At 48.7% G+C, this 25,040-nt stretch overlaps 1 protein-coding gene across 1 annotated transcript in view; it reads left to right on the forward strand.

Moving 5' to 3' along the window:
• Esrrb (estrogen related receptor beta) overlaps positions 1 to 25,040 on the forward strand; it is a 105,574-nt gene that overhangs the window by 47,762 nt on the left and 32,772 nt on the right. Inside the window, 1 exon segment of the mRNA XM_036206169.1 lies at positions 5,867 to 6,270. Coding sequence (XP_036062062.1) covers positions 5,867 to 6,270 — 404 coding nt within the window.

A 25,040-nucleotide genomic window follows, 5' to 3' on the forward strand; every position in this document is an offset into this window, starting at 1 on the left:
TTTTCCTAGTGCTGGCATTTTAGGCACGCACCAACATGTCCAACCTTCCTTAAGTGCTAGTCTTTCTGTTGCTTTGTTTGTTAAGGTGAACTCTCGTGGTAAAGGCTGGTCTGGTACTCCATATGCAGCCAAGGCTGGTTCGGATCTCCTCCTCCACTTCTCAAGTGTTTGGATTGCCGGCAAGTTTAGGTGTATTCCCTGGGTACCTGAGGAGCCATCTGCCTCACCTCATGATCTCTGGTTTCCGGTTAGGTCGCTGATTGTGGAAATGTGTGAGTCAGTATTTCAGACTTTTTCCCTCCTCAGTGGATTCCCAGTTCAGGCCTGTCTATCCTCTTCCTTTGTCAACCCCCCCCCTTTCTAATATTTGGCAAATTCCTTGCATTTTATCCTCAATTTTGGATGAGGCTGGTGTTTTTCACTTAACCCCAGGTCAGCTCGCTGTTGGATTTCTCCAGAAGCTGTCCTTGGAAATGATCACAATAGCAGTACCCACTAAGAAGATAGCTTGGGACCAGCACTGTTTGGAGCTGGTCCCCCTCCTCAGTACCATCCACACCTGGACAGCCTTGTGGTTGAGCCCATTCCGCTTATGAGCACTAGAGAAGGCACTACCTGGCTACTCAGAACCAACCATACCATGAGGCAGGACTGGCATATTTGCACAGATGTTTGGCCCTGATCTCAGGTGCATGGCTTGAGCAGAAAGCCAGACGGCTCTAGCTAGGACACCAGTTTTTGACCCAGTGGTGAAAAGACCCCATCCCACAGTAGAAAGTAAGTGGGCCAGTTCTATACCTGCCTGCCCACCTGCTAGCCGGTCACCTCGATGGGGACACCTGGGATTCCTGCTGAATTTATGAGACATCAGGATCCTTTTCCCCAGAGTTTGGGGGCAGAACTGGGTTTCATTCAGAACTTTTGAGGTTCTCTCAGTCTTTGTATTTGAAGAGTCTTCGGCTCCGTGCAGTGATGTCCAGCTGGGGCTGTCTGGAAGCAAGACGGAGGCTACGCTTGGTCAGAGGGTGGTGACATTGAGGCCACGGTGGCTTGTTGAGCTCCAGTTACCAGACAGATCAAAGAGAAACGATGCCTCAAGGGGCTTTGACCACCAGTGATTGCTCTTGCAAAGGCCCTGAGATGGGATGTCTGTTCCCTTCCCACAAAGAGTCAATAGTCATCGATCCAGCCAGCCCCAGATGATGGCTGGCCTGCGCCCCCTCCCAGAGCACGTGCTGGTTACCTCCCTCTCTCATCCTGAGTCTGCATCCTTCCTGGACTCCACTTGGTAACCTATCTGTGGTCACCTCTAAAATAGTTTCGTTTTTAATTTTTCTTGATTTTATTTTATTTTTTGAGAAAGGTTTTCACTGGGTAGCCTTTGCTGGCCTGGTACTGGCCTATAGTCCAGGCTGGCCTTTAACTCTCAGAGATCTACCTGCCTCTGTCTCTCAAGTGCTAGGATGAGAGCTGTGTACCATTTTTTTATGGCAGAGTTGCATGTAGCCCTGGCTGGCCTCCAACTCAACCATTGCGTCATGTACCTGAGGCTAGCCTTGAATTTTGGCTCTTCCTGTCTCTACCTTCTGAGCGCTGGAGTTATTGGCATACACAATCAGGAATGAGTTTATGCAGTAGCGGGGATCAAACCCAGGGCCTTGTACAAGCTGGACGATCACTCTACCAACTGACCTATATCCCTTGCTTCTGCCCTCCATGCTTGTTTTTGAAGGGTTGGGGAGCATGTAGAGGTTACAGGACAGCTTTCTGAAGTTCACCTGGGTTCCAGGATTGAATACACATCAGGCTTTTGCGTGCTGGGACATCATCCAGGCCCTGCCTTCCCATCCTGACTTTGTTCCTAAGGATTTTTAAATGTCTCAATCTTGGGTGCCGAACTCAGGGCCTGTACATGTTCCAACCAAAGAAGACCATAAACAGGGGTGTCCCCTAAGGTAGTAGTGTGCCACATTGCCCCTGGGGCCTTGATATTTTTATGAGGGTTGTCTGACCCAGAGACTGGGTTATGCTTGTCTTCTTGTGAGCCAGGCAGTAGCTGGTGTGAAGTAGGGACCCGGACATGCAGACTGTCCATGGAAGGCATCCTGGTAGGGCTGGAGTAGCCAGAGATGAGAAAGCTAAATTAGATGTGGTAATGGGTAAACACTTTATAATCCTATAATCCCAGCACTTGGGAGACGAAGACGGGAGAATGGTGTGCTAGAGTCCAGCCTGGAGAGATGGCTCAGAGGTTAAGAGCACTAACTGCTCTTCCTTTGGATTTTGATTCAGTCCCCAGAACCCACATCAGCTTGCTCACTACTGCTTGTAGCTCCAGCTCCAGGGGATCCCATCCCCCAGCCTTCCAAGGGCACCTGTGCTTATGTGTGCGCGCACACACACACACACACACACACACACACACATACACCAATAATAAAATAGCCTTTAATCCCAGCACTCAGAAGGAGAGACAAGAGGATATCTGTGAATTTGAGGCCAGCATGGTCTATATAATCAGTTCCAAGACAGACATGACTACATAGATCCTGTCTCAAAAACAAAACAAAACAAAACAACAACAACAACAAAAAACCACTGAAGGAATAAAGAAATAGAGAGAAGAACAAGAGGGAGGAAGGGAGAGAACAGGAGAGAGAAAGAAATAATGTCATTAAACCAAATGCCCCTCGGTTGGGATTCAGATACTAAATCACTAGCTGCTTCCTAGCCCAACTCTGACTGAGACCAGGATCTAGTTTCTTAACCCTGGGGAGATCACAGACACCAAAGGATGCCTTCGGGCCTTCTGAATCAAGACACAGGACTGGAGAGGAAGCTAGCAGTTGGGAGCACAGCCAGACACTTGCAGTGTCTTTCAGGGTAGGCTGAGCTTCAAGACAGGGAGGGCAGTGGAAAACTGGGGCACACACTCTCCTCATAGAAGCTCCAGCCTCCCTCTGTCTCCTCCTGTGTAAATGCTTCTTGTACCTCCCGAGAGAGAGAGGGTAAGCAGGAGGCCTGCAGAACATACTTAACAGCAGTGGCTGTTGGCACTGCTCTGTCAGGTGTATCTTGGGAAGTCTTTGGTGCTCTCAGAGTCTGTGGAAGGCTGAGCAGAATTAGGGAATTTGGGAGTTCTGGTCCTCCCCCAGGGCTTCACATGGGGCCCAATAGCTAGCAAGAATCATAAGTTCAAGGAGTCAGCTGTTTTCCCGGACCCTGTGTGGAAGGGCAGGAGTCCCGCGATGCTCTTGGCCATGTGATCAGTCCGACCCCCACTCCAGACGGCAGGCGCCGTGCTATTTCCTCAGGATACCTTGCTGGTGTTTAGAGGCGTGTTGGGTAGCAGTGCCCAGGAAGATGACAGGGTAGCAGCCAGAGATGTAGGAAAGGCCTGGAGGGGACCCCTTAATCGGGGACCTCTGCTTACAAAGGGAGAGCTGCGGGGGAAGGGGCTGTACGAGAGGATCTCCATGTTGAAGAAGCATTCCATTTGGAACATAAGGGAACCTGGGGTCCCAGTCTTTACACACCACATTCCAGGAGGCTGGAAGACAAGAGCCTTGAGCAGCAGCTCTCAACCTGTGGGTCACCACCATGGAAAAACCTGGATTTCTGCTGGTGTTAGGATCTGAGACACCACTCAGTAAAGATTACAGTAGTGAAGTAGCAATGAAAATAGTGTTATACTTGGGGGTCACCACAGCACGAGGAGCTGTACTAAAGGGTCACATCACGGCATCAGGAAGGTTGAGGACCACTGCATGGGTCTTTCATCCAGTACCTGCGGCTCCCTCTCTCTTGACAGGTTTATGTGCAGATGAGTCACAACCCCAGGAAATGTCCTGAAATTGATTGCACTTCCGGGGGACCAAAAGCCCCCTCAGCAGTCACATTAACAACTCCGGTGGCCTTGGTGTGCCAGCCAGGCCAGGGATTGTTATGTGGGTGTAATGACAAAGGCCCCCTTCTGGAAAGAGTTGACAAACAAGTTACCTTCAAATGACACTGGGGCTGTGAGCCCTCCATCTCTGGGACCTTCATTCCAGTCCAGGGGTCGTTCTGTTCCTTCTGTCGGTCCCCCCCCCCCCCAAGATTTTCCCCTTTGCCTTTTCACTGTTCTGGGTGCACAGGCTGTTCTGTACTCTCTCCCTGCACAGAGGTGGGTCTGAGACTGAGGTCAATTTTGGGAATCGTGTCTCTGTAGACAGTTTTGTTTCTTTGTTTCTTTGTTTGTTTGAGGCAAGGTCTCTACGTAGTCATAGCTGTCCTGGAACTCTTTATATAGACCAGGCTGGCCTTAAACTCCAAGATCTTCCTGCCTCTGCCTCCAGAGTGATGAGATTAAAGGCATGTGCCACCATGCCTGGCACCTCTAGGCAGTTTTTGAGGCAATCTACCCATGCCGCCAGCCTGAGACCAGATCCTAACTGAACCTGATGAACACCTAGGCTCCCCTGAACACTCCATCAGTCCAGTCCCTTTCATGTGAGCTTGGCTGGAGAGTCAGGGTTCCCAAAAACCAGAAATATACTATTATACCACAGTTGTTGGGGATCCCAAACTGTCTGCCATATTGGTGAGACTCCAAAGCATTCTTGGAGGTTCCAGTCTTAAAAAAAAAATCAGACAAAAGGAACATAGGTGGTAATCGGAGTGCTTGCCTAGCTGACATGAGGCTCTCTAAAAGAGAAAAAAACTGTGGTAAAGGCTTAGTGGTGCAGGCCTTTAATCCCCAGCAGAGGGCAGCAACAAGCTGATTTCTGTGAGTTAGAGCCCAGCCTGGTCTATAGAGTGAGTTCCAGGACAGCCAGGACTACACAGAGAGACCATGTAAAGTTATGTGGTGGTGTAGGCCTGTAAGCCCAGTCCTTCCTTAGCTGAGGCAGTAGGGTACAGAGCTTGAGGTGAGACTGAACTACCTAATGAATTCTGGGCCAGCCAGGGCTTCTCTCACTGATTCCATCTCAAAAAGAGAGGAAGTGGGAGGCAAACAGAGAGAGCTGTGTAGAATTGGGTTTGCCTGGTTCCCTCATGCATTCTAATGGAGACTGCCTTGGTGGACTGGGGGGGGGCTGGGTGCAAGCTGGATAATTCAGGGCCAAAGAAGTGAAAAAAGAAACAGTTGGGGAGTGCACGCCTTACGCTGGTGAGTCTTTGAGTTTGAGGCCAGCCTGGCCTATAGAGTGAGTTCTAGGATGGCCAGAGCTACATGGAGAAACGCTGTCTCAAAAAAAATGAGCCCCCCTTCTCCCCCCCTGAAAAAAGTTAAAATAGAGAGTCAAGAAATCACATTTCAGATAGGGTCTCCAATACCAAGCCTGGACCTCAGGTAAAAAAAATCAACAATCATATATCTGGTTGGTGCCTATGGTCAAACTGTCCCTCTTTGCTCCAGTTAGAAGATTTGGCAGTCTTGGCAAGGGTGAGGAACTGAGGGTCCCATGCTTGAACTTCACAACTCATTAGGCTTGGAGGGAGTAAATGGGGCTAAAAGCCTCTTTTACTGTGAGTGCCCGAGGTGTGGCTCCATGCTTGGGACAGATACATTGTCAGCCTCCACTTATTGTCAAGGTAGAAAGGTTGGCCAGATTATTTTAGGAAGGATTGTTTGCATCTTGTCACCTTTAAGCCCGCTTTTTGGAAAGCACAGGGTGTCTGATTTGAAGTTTACTAATGCGAAAGTTTCTTAGCACTCTGAAGTCGCAGAAAGCTGTTCTGGGTGGCTGCTACTGGTCTGGCCACCATTATATCTCACCAATGCCTTAGCTGCAGCCCCACCCATGTGTCCCGCCCACGAGGCCGGCGCCCCGCCTACCTTCTCACCTGGCTTAGGACTCACTCCCGCGCTTTGTGTCCACAGGCTGCTGAACCGAATGTCCTCCGAAGATCGGCACCTGGGCTCCAGCTGCGGCTCCTTCATTAAGACGGAGCCATCCAGCCCATCCTCGGGCATTGATGCCCTCAGCCACCACAGCCCCAGCGGCTCCTCGGACGCCAGCGGTGGCTTTGGCATGGCCCTAGGCACCCACGCCAACGGTCTGGACTCGCCGCCTATGTTCGCAGGTGCGGGGCTGGGAGGCACCCCGTGCCGCAAGAGCTACGAGGACTGTGCTAGTGGTATCGTAGACGACATCAAGTGCGAGTACGTGCTCAACGCCATCCCCAAGCGGCTGTGCCTCGTGTGCGGGGACATTGCGTCTGGCTACCACTATGGCGTGGCCTCCTGCGAAGCCTGCAAGGCATTCTTCAAGAGAACCATCCAAGGTGCGTGGTGGGCACTGCGAGGCCTGGATTCAGGCTGTGGGTGGGGACTCTGTCCTGAAGGTCCAGCATGGTTTGTTTTCTTAAATTCAAATCTGGGTTCCCTGGGAGCAGAGACTCTCTGGAGGACTCCTGTATTGTGTCTCAGTGTTTCTCACTCAGGGATTCTAGACAGGGTTCTAACTGTAAGACCATAGATACACCATGGTCCTCCTTGCTGCACCCCTGAAACACCGTAGAAAAATCCACGCCAAAACCCAGCCCTGAACAGCTGTCACCATGCGTACTGTCAAATGCTCTACTCTTCCCTCCAAAAGTTTATGTTTTATGTGGAAAAAGATAGTGCTAGTATCATTCGCCCCACGGTTCCAGACTAGAACTCTAAAGGGTCTCTTTGTTTTTTTTTTAATCTTAATTGTAGATAGGTAGGCCTGTCCTCAGTGGATTGGAACTGGCAGCTATCCTGTTTACCTTAGGCTATTTTTCAGTGCATTTGCATATCACTTGGGTCACCTGCTGGTAGCCCTGGGGTAGACACCTCTTTCATCTTGATTAAGGTGTTCAGGAATCCTGTTACTTCCGGCTGTGTAGGTAAGTGGAGGATAATGGTGGTTCTGCCCTCACTTAGGCAGTTTCCTGCATGGCCCAGAGGAACTGGAAGAGATTCTAATTGTGTCAGGTTTAGTGTAGAACACTTAACTTGCTTTCAGTCAGTCAGACTGACTGAGTGCCTACTAATCACCATCTATACGTATACAGGTAACTGAAAAGTACTGATTCCTATCTGGACAGAGCTCCAGTCAGCTGAAGGAAACCTGGGGGGTGTTGCCTGTATCTTCCAGTCTGGCTCCCCCCTCACTGTTCTCTGCCTTTTGGCCTCTAAGGTGTTCTGTTCCAGTGTTCTCCCTCGACCAATTCAGAAGAAGATGGTCAAGCTTCCCTAGGGATAATACTGTTGATTCAACAGAATTTTATTTGTGAATCTCCTCAGATAACAATCTAGTAGACCAATTGAGAGCATTAAAGGTTAGATATGTTTACAGTTCTACTTAATCCATTGAGAGTCCAGACTAACCCACCAAGCTCCTGGCTCAGACACTTGAACCATAGATTTCCTTACCTGTGAGGTCAAACTCAGCTTCCTCAAGGACTTTATGAAGTGGATTTACTCTTTAGGGTTTGACTGCCATCCAAAGGGTCAATTCAGTGTGTAAACAAGGCTGGCCTTGACTTCAGGTCCTCCTGCTTCTTCCAGATGTCCACCTGCTGGGAATGGAGTCATGCTGTATCCCTACCACACCTAGTGTGTGTCATGTGTCGTGTGTGTGTGTGTGTGTGTGTGTGTGTGTGTGTGCGCGCGCGCGCGCTCTCTCGCTCTTTTCTTTTTTCCCTAGGAAATTGAACCTAGGAACTGATTGTGTGGGTGTGTTGCTCACCAAGGCACACATGGTAGATGTCAGAGGATAGCTTGCTGGAGTAGGTTCCTTCCCACCATGTGGGTCCTTGGGATAGACCCTAGCTTAGATTTCCTTGCTACTCTTACTTGAACTGTGTCCCTTACTATATACACTTTCACTGTGACAACAAGTCTAATCTGTTGGATCACATGGGAAAAGCCTTTAAATCAGCATAGATTTCAGAAAGGTAGTATAATTATTTTGATCTAATAAGATTTAGATGATTAAACTATTTTAGGATCTCTGAGATTGCTTAGTGTAAAGAGTCAGCTACCTAGCCTAATGATCTCTCAGTCCATGTGAACTACATGGTGGATAACTCCTGACCTCCATCCATGTGGGCACTGTGGCACTCATGCCCACACTCATGCACACAAAATGGATACAATGTAATTAGCCTATAGCAGTCATGAATGATATTTATTTGGTACTTTGTGATGGGGGCCCAAAGTGTTAAGGCCCTTATCACCACCTCTACCAGCCCTCCCCGGCTGCAAATGTATTGAACATCTTGTAGATCATGCTCTGAGACAGATGAATGCCTCCATGCCTGGCTGCTTTTTATTCCCCACTTTGGTGCCAGGGGTGGAACCCAGGACCTGTTGCATATGGGCATCTGCAGCTTTATCCAAACCCTGCCCTTGGATGGAAGGAACCTGGGCTTTATATGAATTAGGTTGTGTAACAGCCAGTTCTGTCTCATGCTTCAGCAGTGGCAGAGCTCAATGAAATCTTACAGAGAAGCAGATGTTTGCCACCGAGGAGATGTGTAAATCAATGTATGTTACTGAAACCCTAGGTTTTTCTTCCTAAATTGGGACGTGGCCTTCCAGGCTCATTGTTTTAGACACAGTTTTTGAAAATGGAATTTTAGAAGACTGCATTTTTCCCCCTTTTAATGGTGTCTTTAAATGGAACAGGAATGTTCTAGATGAGATTTTCTCGAAGCCAAGGCTGGTATGTACAAACCCAGAGCCTCTGCCACCCCCTCACCAGGTGGCTAGGAGTGTTCTTAGGGAAGCTCTGTAAACAGTATTAATTATGTGCTACCATGAAAAGGATACAGATCTCTTCCTAGAAGTTGGCTGGATGCTGTGGTCCTTACCTCCAGGAGAGTTCTGAGCTCATTACCTGGTGGGAGAGTCTTCTCTTCAGAACAGTGGAAGGCTAGCTTAAGGTCGGAAGTTGACCAAATGCTCTCCTTAGTAACTCTTGGGTTTCAGTATCACAAAGATTGCAATCATTGTCTAGCCCTAGCAGGCTAACTGTTCCCATTTCTACCCTTTAAGTACTGGAATAACAGGGATTCTCTACCATGGTTTTAGTTGTTTCTAAATGCAGTTAAACAGCAAAAGAAGGAAGTAATGATTTGTTAAGTTCCTGCCCTGTGTGAGGTGCAGAGTGGAGACAGGAGAGGTGGAGATATAGATCATAGTCTTCAAAAAAGCTGAACTCAGTGCTGAATGCCCAGGGGTTCTATAGTCTCCAGGCTTGGCAGTAGGCTCCAGACCAGAGCATATTTCTCCTAACCAGAGAGATTGGGCCATTTTCCTTTGTGTGTATGGTCAGGGAGGGTGTATTCGGTATGAGTCAATATTTGTTTAACTTTTGAGACCTAGTTAGCCCAGAATATGCTATGTCGTCCAGGATGGCCTATATAGAACATTCACAGATCACTGGCCTCTGTCTCCTGTGTGCAGGGATTAAACCACTGGGCTAAATTGGAACCTAGTCTACTGAGCCTCAGCCTCAGGCCATCTTTTAAAGGTCTGGTTTTGTGGGCTGGGTGGAGTGGTGCAAGCCTTTGGTTTAAGTACTGGTGAGGCAGTGGGAGGCCAGCTTGGTCTGCATAACAAGTTCTAGGTCAGCCTGGGCTACACAGAAAAGGTTTAGTCTGTGGATTTATTCCCAAGCAAACTTCTTTAGGCTCTGAGCTCCATATCTGTTCCAATGCTTTCATCCCTTCCTGTCAGAAATTTCTGTCTGCTCAATCACATGTGGAAGGAAGTTTGCAGAAACTAGGATGTTGTGACAGTCATCTGCAGACAACCCCTGGAGGTCCATTCTCTGAGCTTAGCTGAGCAGGTATGGAGAAGAGAGGGTTGTGGGGAGGTGGGCGAATCAGCCTACCTTCAGATTTTGTAAATCAAGTAGGGCTGGGACCCAGACAAATCTAGCCTTTACTTGTTGTCTCTGGCCAATCCTAACATGTGATTGAGCCAGGGCAGGTGGATGTTGGGCCACACAATCCGAGACTTCCTACCCACCCCTTAGAGAGCAATGCACCATCATCAGTCTCCCACTTTCTGCAGTGGTGTAAGTGGGATGTCTGCACCACCTCTGACAGACTTCATTGTTAGTGGAGATTGCCGCAGAGGTGGGGGCTGTATCCGAATTGCCCAGAATAGATGAGCTCCAAGATATACAGAGTCACCTTACTGATGGACATGGTGGCTCCTGGCAATGGGAAGAAGGCAGTCTGATTGAATTTATTAGCATATCTAAAGGGCAGCTGTGGACTATCCAGGAGGATAAGCCTGCCCTGGGAGCAGAGAGGCAAAGGTGCCTACTTGCCCAGGAGCAGGGACTCTGAATCAAGGGACATGGTGATGTGATTAAACATTCAGCCGATCTGATTAATATCTTTCTGATCATGACCTAGTTCTCTCAGTCAAGTTGTGAACTGAAAAATATTGTTTTTGAAAAGCTTTTCTGTGGACATTTTGTGAGGTGTGATTGAGTTTTCCCTCAGAAGCTTTTTTTTTTTTTTTTTAGTTGTTCAAGACAGGGTTTCTCTGTGTAGTTTTGGTGCCTTTCCTGGAACTCGCTTTGAAGACCAGCTGGTCTCGAACTCACAGAGGCTTTGCCTCCCGAGTGCTGGGATTAAAGGCCTGCGCCGCCGCCACCACCACCCGGCCTTCCCTCAGAATCCTAATCTTGGGCCTTTGCCCGCCTTCTAGCCCAATTTTGAGCGGTTTTACAATGTTTCAGGTCCCTTCCTGCCCTACTGGTCCAGACTGGTTTGAGTGTGTGGACCACTCTCCCTAATAGGGTTTTTTTTTTTTTTTTTTAAGCCTTGGCGTGCCTACACTGTTAAGATAATTCTTTCATGTGTTAATTTCCCGGTGTTAGGTTTATCTAGGTTGTATGCTGCTTTTGACTTCCAGCAGTTCTAACTGTAAACTCATAGTCCTGAGGCTAACACAAACTGGGTTAAATTTCATGGCTCCCTTGTTGCCGATTCGTCCAGGTGACCAGCATCGATTGCATCCATTTCTAGTTAAATCTTAATGACTGGATGGTGGTGGAGCACTCACTCAGGAGGCAGAGCCAGGTGGATCTCTTGAGTTCAAGGCCAGCTTGGTTTCTAAGGCGATGGAGGACTGTGAGACTGTGTGTGTCTCAAAATTTGAAAAAAAAAAAAAAAGGGAGGGGAGGGGGGAACTGACCTAACACCATGTCTAATATGAGACCGTACTTGAATATTAAGCAACCCTCCCCCCCTTTAAACTAAAGGACTGAAGGTCCCTGCCATACGTTTGAGCTTGTGACTTGGTCATTAAGTTCTTTTCTGTACATTTGTGTTGAGTGCCAATCATCACACCGGGAACTGGGGACCCACCCGTGGCCCCTATTCCAGCATCTTGCACATGACAGAGAAGAAGTCAAGGAACAAATTGAAATTGTGAAACATAGAGTGGCAGACAGGAACTCTAATGTAGAGACAGAGCTTGAGGGAGCTCAGGGGAGGCTCTCAAGCGTAACCTGAGGCCCAGGTAAGAACTCTGGGACCAGCATTCCCACGCAGAGGAACACCAAGTGTTTTAGGACAAAACCATGGCAGTTGTGAGCCCTTTGTGGGTGCTAGGAACTGAACTTGGGTCCTCTGCAAGAACAGTATGTGCTCTTACCCACGGAGCCCATCTCTCCAGCTGTCCATGCCGCCACCACTACTCCCCCACCATTTTTTTTGCTTTGCTTTTTGAGAAAAGGTCTCATCATGTAGCTTTTGGTTGGCCTGGAACTTGCTGTGTAGACAGGCTGACCTCCAACTCGGAGATCTTTCCTGTTTCTGCCTTCCAACTGCTGGCACCCAAGGTGTGTTCTGCCATCCCTACATTCCTCCTCTTCTTTTTCTTCACCTTTTTCTCTCCTCTTCTTCAGTTTTTTATTTTTATTTTTAAGGAGTGGTAGTTAGGGGACTCAGCATGTAGCCCAGTGTTAGAACAAACACTTAGCAGGTCTGAGGCCTGGGTTTCAGTCCCCAGAACAGAAAAGAAGGGCAGTGTGGAAAAGAACGTCAACCTGTACCCATCTGACTGCCTAGAGAGGTGATCAGTTTTAGCTGGAGTGGGAGACACCCTGCCAGCACCTCCCTGGATCTGTGACTTGTGACAGGGAGCAAGCGAGGAGTCCTGGCATGGAGTTCCCGCTCACCAGAGGCCCTTCTGCAGGCTCTGCGGAACGTCCCAAGGAGAAGGGCAGAGAGGCATGACTGATGGGTTGTTCTGTCTGGGACCACCTCCAGGCCTTTTGTCTTGGAGAAATGGGGCTGGTTGGCGAATCCTGGGGGGACCCAGGACTGCTGTGGGGACAAAGCCCAGGAGCAGGAAGGAGTCAGGACCTTGTTGTAGACCAGTGACAAGCCAGCTGGCTGACCTTGGACGAGTCCCCTGGCCTCCATTTCCCTGTTAGCAGAGCCTGTTGCAGTGGAGAATGGGAAGAGCAGCTCCTGACACCTTCGTCAAAGGTGGGTGGGTGAGAAGTCGGAAAATGATTGGTCTGACTCAGTGGCAGTCCGAGGAGGCCTGTTTAAACTGATTCAGAATCGAATCGTGCCTGGACAGTTTTGTAGCCATCCTTTTGAACTAGTGACTCTTTCTGAGTCGTTTTAGTAAAATGTGGCTAATAAGTAGTTCTTTCCTCTCAAGTGTTTTGCAGAAACTGAGGCCTTGCGCATATAATGTGTGTAACTTAGTGCCTGGTGTATAATTGCCATGAAATAAACAGTTAATTGTTGTTTATGCTTGACCACAAAGAAGCCATGGAAGGTTTCTGGGCCAGGAAGTAGCTCCTCCTCTTAGGGAAAGAATTCTGGAAATGATAGAAAAGGATCTGGAAGCCCCAGGGTATTGGAGGGGGGGGAGAGGTGGGGTAGACTTAGGTACAGGTACTATCGCCGGTTAGATCTAGTCTAGAAAGGGAGGAGCGTGGCGGGGGTGAGGGGATGGGGGGAGCTGTAAGCACAGTGACTAGTGAGAGCCGAGGTAGTGCAAGGGTGTGGAAGAAACGTGGCAGGGTGGGACAGTGGAAGCAGGCTGGGGAAGAGACGTTTTTTGAAGCAGGTGAAAATTTGGACACACTGAAATCTGATCAGTTCAGAGACGCTGGAGTCCAGGCCCTGGCTCTGGTTCTAGATAAAATAGATCTGCCCCTGTAGCTCCTCCAAGGATGTGCTCTAGCTACTTGGTTTTCCTTAGAGATGCAAATTTAGGGTCCTCCCCCCGCCCCTGGATGGAAAGGCACGTGAGAGATCCCCTGACTGACAGTTGTGGTTTAACTATCTGGTTTACCACACCCAGCCCTCTCCCCCAGCTTGGTGCCTCTATTGATGATAGCAGGGCTGGGGAAAGCACTCGAGGTGAGAGCCTGGGGTGCGGGAACAAAAATTCTCTGAGCTTAGCTGAGCAGGTGGGGAGAAGAGAGGGGTGTGGGGAGGTGGGCGAATCAGGCTGCCTTCAGATTTTGTAAATCAAGTAGGGCTGGGACCCAGACAAATCTAGCATTTACTTGTTGTCTCTGGCTGCTCCTAACATGTGATTGAGCCAGGGCAGGTGGATGTTGGGCCACAAAATCCGAGACCTCCTCCCCACCCCTTAGAGAGCAATGCACCATCATCAGTCTCCCAGTTTCTGCGGTGGTGTAAGTGGGATGTCTACACCGCCACTGACAGACTTCGTTGTTAGTGGAGATTGCCTGCAGAGCTGGGGGCTGTGGCCGCATTGCCCAGAATAGATGAGCTCAGAGATAGACAGAGGCACCTTACTGACGGACATGGTGGCTCCTGGCAACGGGAAGACGGCAGTCTGATTGAATTTATTAGCATATCTAGAGGGCAGCTTGGGACTATCCAGGAGGATAAGCCTGCCCTGGGAGCAGAGAGACTGGCAAAGGTGCCTGCCTACTTGCCCAGGAACAGGGACACTGAGGCAAGGGACATAGTGATGAGATTAAACATTCAGCCGATCTGATTAATATCTTTCTGAACATGACCTAGTTCTTCTCTCAGTCAAGTAGTGAACTGAAAAATATTGTTTTTAAAAAGCTTTTCTGTGGACATTTTGTGAGGCGTGATTCAGTTTTCCCTCAGAATCTTTTGTTTGTTTGTTTGTTTGTTTTTTCAAGACAGGGTTTCTCTGTGTAGTTTTGGTGCCTATCCTGAATCTCGCTCTGTAGACCAGCTGGCCTCGAACTCACAGAGGCTTTGCCTCCCGAGTGCTGGGATTAAAGGCCTGCGCCGCCGCCGCCACCACCACCCGGCCTTCCCTCAGAATCCTAATCTTGGGCCTTTGCCCGCCTTCTAGCCCAATTTTGAGCAGTTTTACAATGTTTCAGGTTCCTTCCTGCCCTACTCGTCCAGACTGGTTGAGTGTGTGGACCACTCTCCCTAATAGGGTTTTTTTTTTTTTTTTTTTAAGCCTTGGCGTGCCTACACTGTTAAGATAATTCTTTCATGTGTTAATTTCCCGGTGTTAGGTTTATCTAGGTTGTATGCTGCTTTTGACTTCCAGCAGTTCTAACTGTAAACTCATAGTCCTGAGGCTAACACAAACTGGGTTAAATTTCATGGCTCCCTTGTTGCCGATTCGTCCAGGTGACCAGCATCGATTGCATCCATTTCTAGTTAAATCTTAATGACTGGATGGTGGTGGAGCACTCACTCAGGAGGCAGAGCCAGGTGGATCTCTTGAGTTCAAGGCCAGCTTGGTTTCTAAGGCGATGGAGGACTGTGAGACTGTGTGTGTCTCAAAATTTGAAAAAAAAAAAAAAAAAGGGAGGGGAGGGGGGACTGACCTAACACCATGTCTAATATGAGACCGTACTTGAATATTAAGCAACCCTCCCCCCCTTTAAACTAAAGGACTGAAGGTCCCTGCCATACGTTTGAGCTTGTGACTTGGTCATTAAGTTCTTTTCTGTACATTTGTGTTGAGTGCCAATCATCACACCGGGAACTGGGGACCCACCCGTGGCCCCTATCCCAGCATCTTGCACATGACAGAGAAGAAGTCAAGGAACAAATTGAAATTGTGAAACATGGAGTGGCAGACAGGAACTCTAATGTAGAGACAGAGCTTGAGGGAGACTCAGGGGAGGCTCTCAAGGTAACCTGAGGCCCAGGTAAGAACTCTGGGGACCAGCATTCCACGCAGAGGAAACACCAAGTGTTTTAGGACAAAACCATGGCAGTTGTGAGCCCTTTGTGGGTGCTAGGAACTGAACTTGGGTCCTCTGCAAGAACAGTATGTGCTCTTACCCACGGAGCCATCTCTCCAGCTGTCCATGCTGCCACCACTACTCCCCACCATTTTTTTTGCTTTGCTTTTGAGTAAAGGTCTCATCATGTAGCTTTGGTTGGCCTGGAACTTGCTGTGTAGACCAGGCTGACCTCCAACTCGGAGATCTTCCTGTTTCTGCCTTCCAACTGCTGGCACCCAAGGTGTGTTCTGCCATCCCTACATTCCTCCTCTTCTTTTTCTTCACCTTTTTCTCTCCTCTTCTTCAGTTTTTTATTTTTATTTTAAGGAGTGGTAGTTAGGGGACTCAGCATGTAGCCCAGTGTTAGAACAAACACTTAGCAGGTCTGAGGCCTGGGTTCAGTCCCCAGAACAGAAAAGAAGGGCAGTGTGGAAAAGAACGTCAACCTGTACCCATCTGACTGCCTAGAGAGGTGATCAGTTTAGCTGGAGTGGGAGACACCCTGCCAGCACCTCCCTGGATCTGTGACTTGTGACAGGGAGCAAGCGAGGAGTCCTGGCATGGAGTTCCCGCTCACCAGAGGCCCTTCTGCAGGCTCTGCGGAACGTCCCCAAGGAGAAGGGCAGAGAGGCATGACTGATGGGTTGTTCTGTCTGGGACCACCTCCAGGCCTTTTGTCTTGGAGAAATGGGGCTGGTTGGCGAATCCTGGGGGACCCAGGACTGCTGTGGGGACAAAGCCCAGGAGCAGGAAGGAGTCAGGACCTTGTTGTAGACCAGTGACAAGCCAGCTGGCTGACCTTGGACGAGTCCCCTGGCCTCCATTTCCCTGTTAGCAGAGCCTGTTGCAGTGGAGAATGGGAAGAGCAGCTCCTGACACCTCGTCAAAGGTGGGTGGGTGAGAAGTCGGAAAATGATTGGTCTGACTCAGTGGCAGTCCGAGGAGGCCTGTTTAAACTGATTCAGAATCGAATCGTGCCTGGACAGTTTTGTAGCCATCCTTTTGAACTAGTGACTCTTTCTGAGTCGTTTAGTAAAATGTGGCTAATAAGTAGTTCTTTCCTCTCAAGTGTTTTGCAGAAACTGAGCCTTGCGCATATAATGTGTGTAACTTAGTGCCTGGTGTATAATTGCCATGAAATAAACAGTTAATTGTTGTTTATGCTTGACCAAAAGAAGCCATGGAAGGTTTCTGGGCCAGGAAGTAGCTCTCCTCTTAGGGAAAGAATTCTGGAAATGATAGAAAGGATCTGGAAGCCCAGGGTATCTGGAGGGGGGGAGAGGTGGGGTAGACTTAGGTAACAGGTACTATCCGGTTAGATCTAGTCTAGAAGGGAGGAGCGTGGCGGGGGTGAGGGGATGGGGGGAGTGTAAAGCACAGTGACTAGTGAGAGTTCGAGGTAGGTGCAAGGGTGTGGAAGAAACATGCAGGGTGGGACGGTGGAAGCAGGCTGGGGAAGAAGACGTTTTTGAAGCAGGTGAAAATTTGGACACACTGAATCTGATCAGTTCAGAGACGCTGGAGTCCAGGCCCTGGCTCTGGGTTCTAGATAAAATGAGATCTGCCCCTGTAGCTCTCCAAGGATGTGCTCTAGCCTACTTGGTTTCCTTAGAGATGCAAATTTAGGGTCCTCCCCCCCCCCTGGATGGAAAGGCACGTGAGAGACCCCTGACTGACAGTTGGTTTAACTATCTGGTTTACCACACCCAGCCCTCTCCCCCAGCTTGGTGCCTCTATTGATGATAGCAGGGCTGGGGAAAGCACTCGAGGTGAGAGCCTGGGCAGGTTGGGAGACAGAGGGATGGAAGTGGGAACACCATTCTGTCAGTTCTGAAGCACATTTACCCTGGTTACAACTGTGGCACACACGCTTGACCAGCACGCTGCTGGCACGGTGTGGTTGTCAGAAGCCGCATGCGCATACATCAAAACTTCTAGAGCCAGGGCCAGTGGCCGAGGAGGAGCCTGAGATGGCTGTGGTTCCTCATATAAAGAAACGGATTGTTAGCTTCCACGTTAGGAAGGAAGACGGTCCTATGAAATGGTAAATTTAGTAAAAATGACAACAAAACATTTCAGAATCTCTTAGCCAATCTTTATATATATATATATGTGATTATGTGTGCACATACATATACACACATATATTGGATACCTCAGAATTCCCTGTGATCAAGTCTATAGCTAACTAAAATCTAAAAGTAGTTTTAAATAAAAAGGGGGAAATGCTGGTTATACTAAAACAGCATTTATTTATTTATTTATTTATTTATTTATTTATTTATTTATTTATTTATTTATAAGACAGGGGGTCTCTACATAGTCCTGGCAGTCCTGGAACTTGTTGTATCCACCAGGCTGGCCTCGAACTCCCAGAGATCCACCTATCTCTGCCTCCAGAGTGCTGGGATTAAAGGAGTGCTCCACCACCGCCTGAAATAGCAGTTTAATTGGGAGTGGGGGGTGGGGTTCCTCTTCTCTTTCTTTCTTGGCAGCACATTAAAAGTGCATGTTATTATCTCAGAGATGATGAGGTATACCTTCCAGGTAGAAGTGAGTGACAGCCTCTGCAAAAAGAGAAGGGAGATGAAATGTGGTCCTCAATCTTCACTAAAGCTGGTGATGGGCATGTGGTCCCCCATGAAGAACCCAGAGAAGGACCAAAAGGACACCACAGTGTATGGCAACTGGCCGGGCACTGTTGACCTTTGGGAATTCTCTGTGGGGCTTTTCAAGCTTTCAGTCCGTTTACATTCATCCTTAACTCATACAAACTTACATACATACATACTACATACACACACACACACACACACACACACGCACACACACACACGCACGCACGCACACGCACATTTAGGTGCCAGGCACTATACTTGTAAATGAAAGAAATGCCAGGTATGGTGAATCACACTTGAAAGTCTAGTAGTACTTGGGAGGCAGAGGCAGAAGGGTAGCATTGACTTGCTGGCCAGCCTAGGCTATGTAGTGACTTCGAGGCCACTTTGGCTACAGAGTGACCAGGGAGAAGATGGGCTAAGGATGTAGCTCAGCTTGGTAGAGTGCTCACCTAGCTTGCAGGAAGTCCTGTGTTTGAACCCCAGTATTCACATTCACCCAATGTGGTGCTGAAGACTTGTAACCACAGCTTCTGGAAGGTGGAGGCAGGAGGATCAGAAGTTCAAGGTCATCAGCTTCAGGGATTCCAAGGGCAGCTTGGAATCAATGTGACTCTGTCTCAGAATAATGCAAAAGTGTTTTTCCACAGTAAGGACACAGTTCAGACAGGAGAACGACACAACACAGCTCTGACTGAGAGACTATCAGTTGCTGTCAGTGGGGATGGATGCAAGGGAGGAAGGTGTCATCCAGAAGGCCATGTGGACAGACCCAGAACTGGGAGGAGATCGCCTGGAGGACGAAAGGAGGAGTTTGGGGTGGAGGGAGCTGAGGGTTCTGGGTTTCATGAGCTCAGGGCCAGTATTGGTGATTCAGGTTTACTGAAACCTCTGTAGGGAGAGTTGACTACACTGGCCAGAGACCCCAGCCCTTGAGGGTTTTGCCCTGGAGGTTGGGTTTCATTCTTGGTACTTAGGATGAGGTGCTGTCCTCTTTTCTAAGAGTTTGCTGAGTATCAAACCCAGGGCCTTGGGCCTCCAGAGCAAGGCATCTACCCTAGAGCTACATCCTGGCCTACAGAATTTCTTAAATTTTAATAAGGAATCATTTCAGTAATTTTTGTTGTATTTTTTTTGCACAGAGTTTCCATGTATAGCCTTGGTTGTCCTGGAACTTGCTCTGTAGACCAGGCTGGCCTTGAACTCAGAGATCTGCCTGCCTCCACCTCTCTAGTGCTGGGATTAAAGACATGTGTTGCCATTGCCTAGCTAATTTTAAGAATTTTTAAAATCAAAATAATATATACATCTAATTTAAAGACTATAATAGAAATGTGGATTTTCTTTTTAAAAATTTGTATTACACTTTGTCCATTGTGTATGAGCCCTTATACCACAGCTCCTATGTAAAGGTCAGAACTACCATGTGGGTCCTAGGGCCCTACTCAGGTTCTCAGACTTGGATATCAACACCTTTACCCACCGAGTTATCTTACTGGCCTTAGAAATACAAAATTTCTAAGGAAAGGTAAGAGCTTCTGGCCCTACCCATTTTCCGTGGACCCCAGTCCAAAGTTCTCACACACACACACACACACACACACACACACACACACACACACGACACAAAACCCAGCATATTCTTATTTACCAATGTTAATGACTTCAATACCTGTGCTTACTAGCTTAGCAATCTTCTGGTTTTTTTTCCTTCCAGAGCCAAGGACCGAACCCAGGGCCTTGCACTTGCTAGGCGAGCACTCTACCACTGAGCTAAATCCCCAGCCTTCCCCCTCCTTCCCCCTTTTTTTGGAGATAAGAGATAGGTTCTCTCAGTAGTCCAGGCTGGCCTTGAACTCCTGCCTCCTTCCTCAGCCCTGAAATTATAGGTATGTGCCATTACACCCGGAATTATTATTGGTCTGTCCCTCTCCTGGGTCCATCTCTCTCCATCCCCTCTAGCAAAGCATATCAACTTTTGGTTTAAATATTTTCTCTTCTATTTTTAATCTAAATTACCTGCTTTCTGGGCTCTTCTACTTTGTGTGCTCTGTTCCATTTGGGCTCGGAGCACAGGCTGCATGAGCATGTTGGAATGGTGGAGAGGTAGTCCTGCTGCTGATGCCCTGCGTGTGTGGAAAGGACTTTATTTCACACCTTGGCTAATGTGGAATTCTGGTTGACCAGCCATCACCTCCCCACCCCCACCCCCAACCCAGAGACTTGCTAAGTAGAGAACCATAGGCAGGAAGCATGCTCCAGGTACTTGTGTGCACCGAGGACTTACCTGTCTTTTTCTTCTGTTTGGAGACAAGGTCTCATGCAGCTCAGGTTGGTTTGGTGCTCACCATGTGGCCTGTGCTGGTGGTGAACTCCTTCATGATCCTACAGCGACCTCCCAAGAGCTCAGCTGACTTATTTAACCTGCGTTGTGATTTTTTTATTTGTTTGGGGGTAATTACAGATCACATGAAGCTGTGAGCACTGGGCATGTTCCCTTGCCCAGATTCACCGATGTCAACTCTTGCACAACCTGGAAATTGGCACAGATACCATTTCTGGATTGCCATCTCACTGGTGTGGGGTCTAAGTGTGGCAGTGCGGGGACATAGACAGGTATGGAAGGGTACTCACTTGATTATCTTAGTCTGTACGCCAGTGTGTACACTCATCCCTTCCTTAGTGTGTGTGGGTATCCTCAGAGTTGGCTCAGGGAGCTGGTGAGTGGTTCCACTGTCCATTCATCTTGCGGGCTGCTTCTTCTCTGCTGCACTTCTCTGACTGGGACCCTGTCCCTGTGTCCTGGACATCATTTGCTCACATTCTTCAGAGACTGTCAGCTTCCTCTTGTGCATACCCTATAGGGAGGGGTTCTTGGTTGCCAGGCAGCTCCAGAGCAGGTTGGAATCAGCGAAACACTCACTTAACATACTCTTTCAGGAAAGCTATTTTTAGCCCACACCTCTCCCTGTCTATTGCATTATCTTGAATTTCTGTGCCTAAAGCATTCTGAGGTTCTTCTGGACAAGTGTGTTTCCCCACCACCACCAGCCCCTGTTTTGGAAAGAGCCGTGGACACAAGTTGTGTAAGGTGCTTCCTCAGTTTTTGACCCAAGTGGCAGGTTGGAAAATCATTCTCTTAGACATGACAATGGGTATAGAGGGGCATGTAGCGTGAGGATGGGTTCAGTTTGAGAAAGATGAGCAGTCTAAAGGCCCTCCAGGTGGAAGCTGCAGCAGGCCCAGGATAGACCATTTGTCCCAGTCTAGAGCACTGCCAGTTATGTGATGGAGTTACGTAGGCATCAATGAGATAATCTGGCAGTGGATGAGGAGGGAAGGGTAGAGTGAGGTCACTGGACCACACAGAGTGGAAAGGAATGTCTCTGTCCTCTAGGACCGAGATAAACAAGAGACCAGTCCTTCACCACAGCTGCTCAGGACTGGCCTCTGAGGTCAGCTGGAGCCTTGGAATTTTTTAGCGTTACAGCCTGTGCCTGAGCCTAGCTGGGGCTTCTGGCTTGCTTTCAGAAGCGGGACAGCTGGTGGGGCTTCCTCTGGAATTCCTTTCTCTGGGTGGCCTAGGATCAAAAGACTATGTCTTTGCCTCAGGTTCACACCAAATTCCAGCTCAGCTCTGGTTGTGCCTTCCTCTCCCTCGGGCTCGAACAGGAGCTGAGGTCCTGCCATCCACAGATGATAGTGCTCTCAAGTGTCCCTGGGTGGACAGCCTTCAAGTGTGGTACTGACAGGCTGCAAGCTAGTGTCCTTTTCAGATACCCCAGCGGATCTGCCTGGATGGAAGATTTAGTTTGCCAGCCTTGCCTGCCTGGATGCAAAAGTCTATACTCCACTCAGTTCTGGTGTGCGGAATTCATCCAACTTTGAGAAGGAAATTACACCCATTTTATAGATGAGGAAACGGAGGCTCAGAGAAGTTAGGTGACTCAACTTGCCGGATGTGGAGTCGCCAGTGTCTATAGTAGACAAACGTCCAGGTTGAGACCGAGTCTGGGCTAGCTGTTGTCTAATGTCTTATTCACTAACATAGTCACACCTGAGTTGATGGGGTATGTGGGGGTGGGGTGGGGAGCACACACTGACTTGCTCAATCGAGAGTGTGCACACCACTGATGCCCACTCCCTGTGCTGAGATCTCTGGGACTCCCCTTGAGACCACAGGAACAATGATGAATTAATCTCATCACTTTATCAAGGAGGCACTTACAGAAATTACAAGGCGAGGCCACCAGCCTGGTTTTGCTGGCAGCCAGCCGCCAGGCCCATAAAACAAATTGAAAGGAACAAAATAAATAAGTGAAATTAGAAATACACACAGGCGCTCGTGTGTGTGTGTGTGTGTGTGTGTGTGTGTGTGTGTGTGTGAATGTGAAAGGTCAGGAGCATGGTCCCACACTCACTGTTAGCCTCAGGAAGCACTGTTGTCCTGTCATCTTGTCTTAGGAAGACAGCAGGACCAAACCCACCCATGCTGTGACTCCTGCCCCCCATCTCCATTCTGAGGAATAACCTGTGGCTCACCCCCACTCAGTGGGTGGCTGGTTGCAGGGTAACTGAGAGCAGAGCACAGCTGTCTGCACCTTACGGCTCCTGTGAGTAAGCCACCTGGGTTCAATTCTCAGGCTGCTTTTGCCAGAACTGGGCTATCCCTTCTCATTTGTAAAAACTTTAAAACAAACACACCAGACCCTCACTGTATAGTGCATCTCATTCTGCTCTCTGATCTTCCTAAAGCCCCAGCCTCCTTGTGGCTGAGATTACAGGCATGCACCATTATACCTGGCTCTCTCTCCCCTGTAAGATGGGGAGAAATTGGCTAAGTTAAAGACTTAATCTACGTTGAGCAGGCATGCAGCTGTATCACCGAATACTTGGTTGTTTAGTGGTTAGTGTGCTTCGGGAACCTGTGTGTGAGTCAGGTATTTGGACTGTCAAGAGGAGCTGGCCTGCATGGAGGAAGTAGACAGGACATGGATGGTAGGGCAGCATGGGTGGCTGGCAGAGAGAAGCAACATCTCCCCAGTGGGATCTGGATTGGTGGGCTGCAGACCTGGGCCAGAGGGCACTTGGTGGACTTGCCTGTGTGTGCCAGTTCCAGGAACTGGGGAGTTGGAGGGCTCAGGCTGTGGATGGTGTGAAGATGGTTGGGTCAGGGACAGGCTACAGGTTACAGAGCCTCTAAGAAAACACACACAGGGCACAGATGCATTCGCTAAGCCTGTGTGCTCCTCTCTTGTTTATTTTTTATGTTTCCATGTTTAGCCAGGTATAGTGACTCAACATCTGTAATTCAAGACTGAGGAGGCCAAGGTAGGAGCATCCCTGAGTTTGGGGCCAGCCTGGGCCACAGCGTGCGATGTTACCTGGTCTCTGAACATACACTGTGGGCACTCAGGACCCTCACATGCACAGTGCACACATACATACATACATACATACATACATACATACATACATACATACATAAATGCAATGCAACACATAAAGAAAAAAAGGAATAACATTGATTAGATGTAATGAGAGGTCACAAGGGTCTTTGAGGTTCCTTAGTCTGAGCCTTGGGGATTGTGACAGTGTGGTAACTTGGGCCCAACAGTGACAATGCTTCAGAGCCCTTTATCATTGGTGGCCCATGGTTCATGCTCTGCTATAGAAGACCTGATAGCATTTCCATGTCCCACCCTAGGAGGCTGCGGCATGGGGTGCCCTGGGACATTTATCTCCCCTCCTGGGTTAGTAACAAGCTTGTCTTTGTGGGTGGGGCACTTTTTGATTTTTTTTTTTCAAGCTCCTTGTGAGGTACAGGGGAGCGGATATAGGGGCCTGAGGTGGCTCATTTTGGCTTCCTGAGTCTCCATTTCTTGGTCTCCGAGTTGGGCACTGGTAGCCAGTTCAGAGTTATGGTAAGGGTCATGAGAGCTGATCCAGAGACAGCACATAGTAGGTTTACAATAAACCCTGGCTATTACTGTGAGTGGGATGAGGACATGGTTGGTGCCTTCTGTTGTTTTTTGTTTTTTTGTTTTTTGTTTTTCCCTAGTACCAGGCTTGTAGGCACACAGTCCACATTTGTTAAATAGGTATTGAAAAGACAGGGGACTCAGGGTGGACACTGTCCCTGTTTTCACAATGACAGTGGCTTTATAAAATAAGCCCCTCGTGCTGAAGTGGTTTGCTGTTTTGTCTTAATCGTTAGAGACCGTCTGGCCGCGTAGCCCACGTTGCCCTGAGCAGCTTGCTTCAGCATTTCCAGTGCTGGGACTAATTGAATGGGTTGCCATACTTAAGTGATAGTTCTTTATTTTCATTCACTGCATTTGTGTGTTTTGAGACAGGCTATGTTCCTGTGGCCCAGGCTGCCCTGGGATTCCTGTTCTGTAGCTAAAGATGACCTTGGACTTCTAATCCCCCTGCCTCTACCTCCAGGTGTTAGGATCCCAGGTGTGCACCACCAGGCAGGGTTTATGGGCTGTTGGGTGTAGCACCCAGGACTTCATGCATACAGCAAGCACTTTATCAACTGAGCTACATCTCAGCCCTGTTTTGTTCCAAAGATGTGTGGTCCAGGCTGGCCTTGAACTTGATTTGTGGACAAGACTGACCTTAACCCCCTGATCTTCCTGCCTCCAGCTCACCTCCCAGGTGCTAAGATTACAGAGTGAGATAGCTCAGTGGGTAGAGGTAGTTTGCTGGCAAGCCTGATGACCTAAGTTCAATCCCATGAGCCTCATGGTGGATGGAGAAAACTGACTCCCACCCGGGAAGTTGTCCTCTGACCTCCACACACTGGCACTCATTCCTCCCTCACACCCCTAATACACATGCATGCCCACACAAATGAATGAAAAGACAATTGTAGTCATAATAAAAATAAAGTGATAGGAATGCACACTGAGATGCCTAACCTGGGCTACAACTGGTCTTTTTGTTTTAATTTCTGTCTGCCTGTCTGTCTATCTTGAGGCAAGGTCACTCTGTGAAGCCCTGGCTGTCCTGGAAACTCACAATGTACAGCAGGCAGGTCTCAAACACACACAGGGATCTGCCCTGCCTCTGTGGGGATTAAAAGCATGCACCGCCTCACCCAGCCTAGGCTACAATTTTTTAAAGTGACTTTCCACATAAAGTTTTGTTTAACCCTTCTCCGAGGAACTAACAACTGTTTTGCAGTTGCAGAAACTATGGCTAAGTGATGGTA

Source organism: Onychomys torridus, chromosome 14 (assembly GCF_903995425.1).
Source record: "Onychomys torridus chromosome 14, mOncTor1.1, whole genome shotgun sequence".
Lineage (NCBI taxonomy): Eukaryota > Metazoa > Chordata > Mammalia > Rodentia > Cricetidae > Onychomys > Onychomys torridus.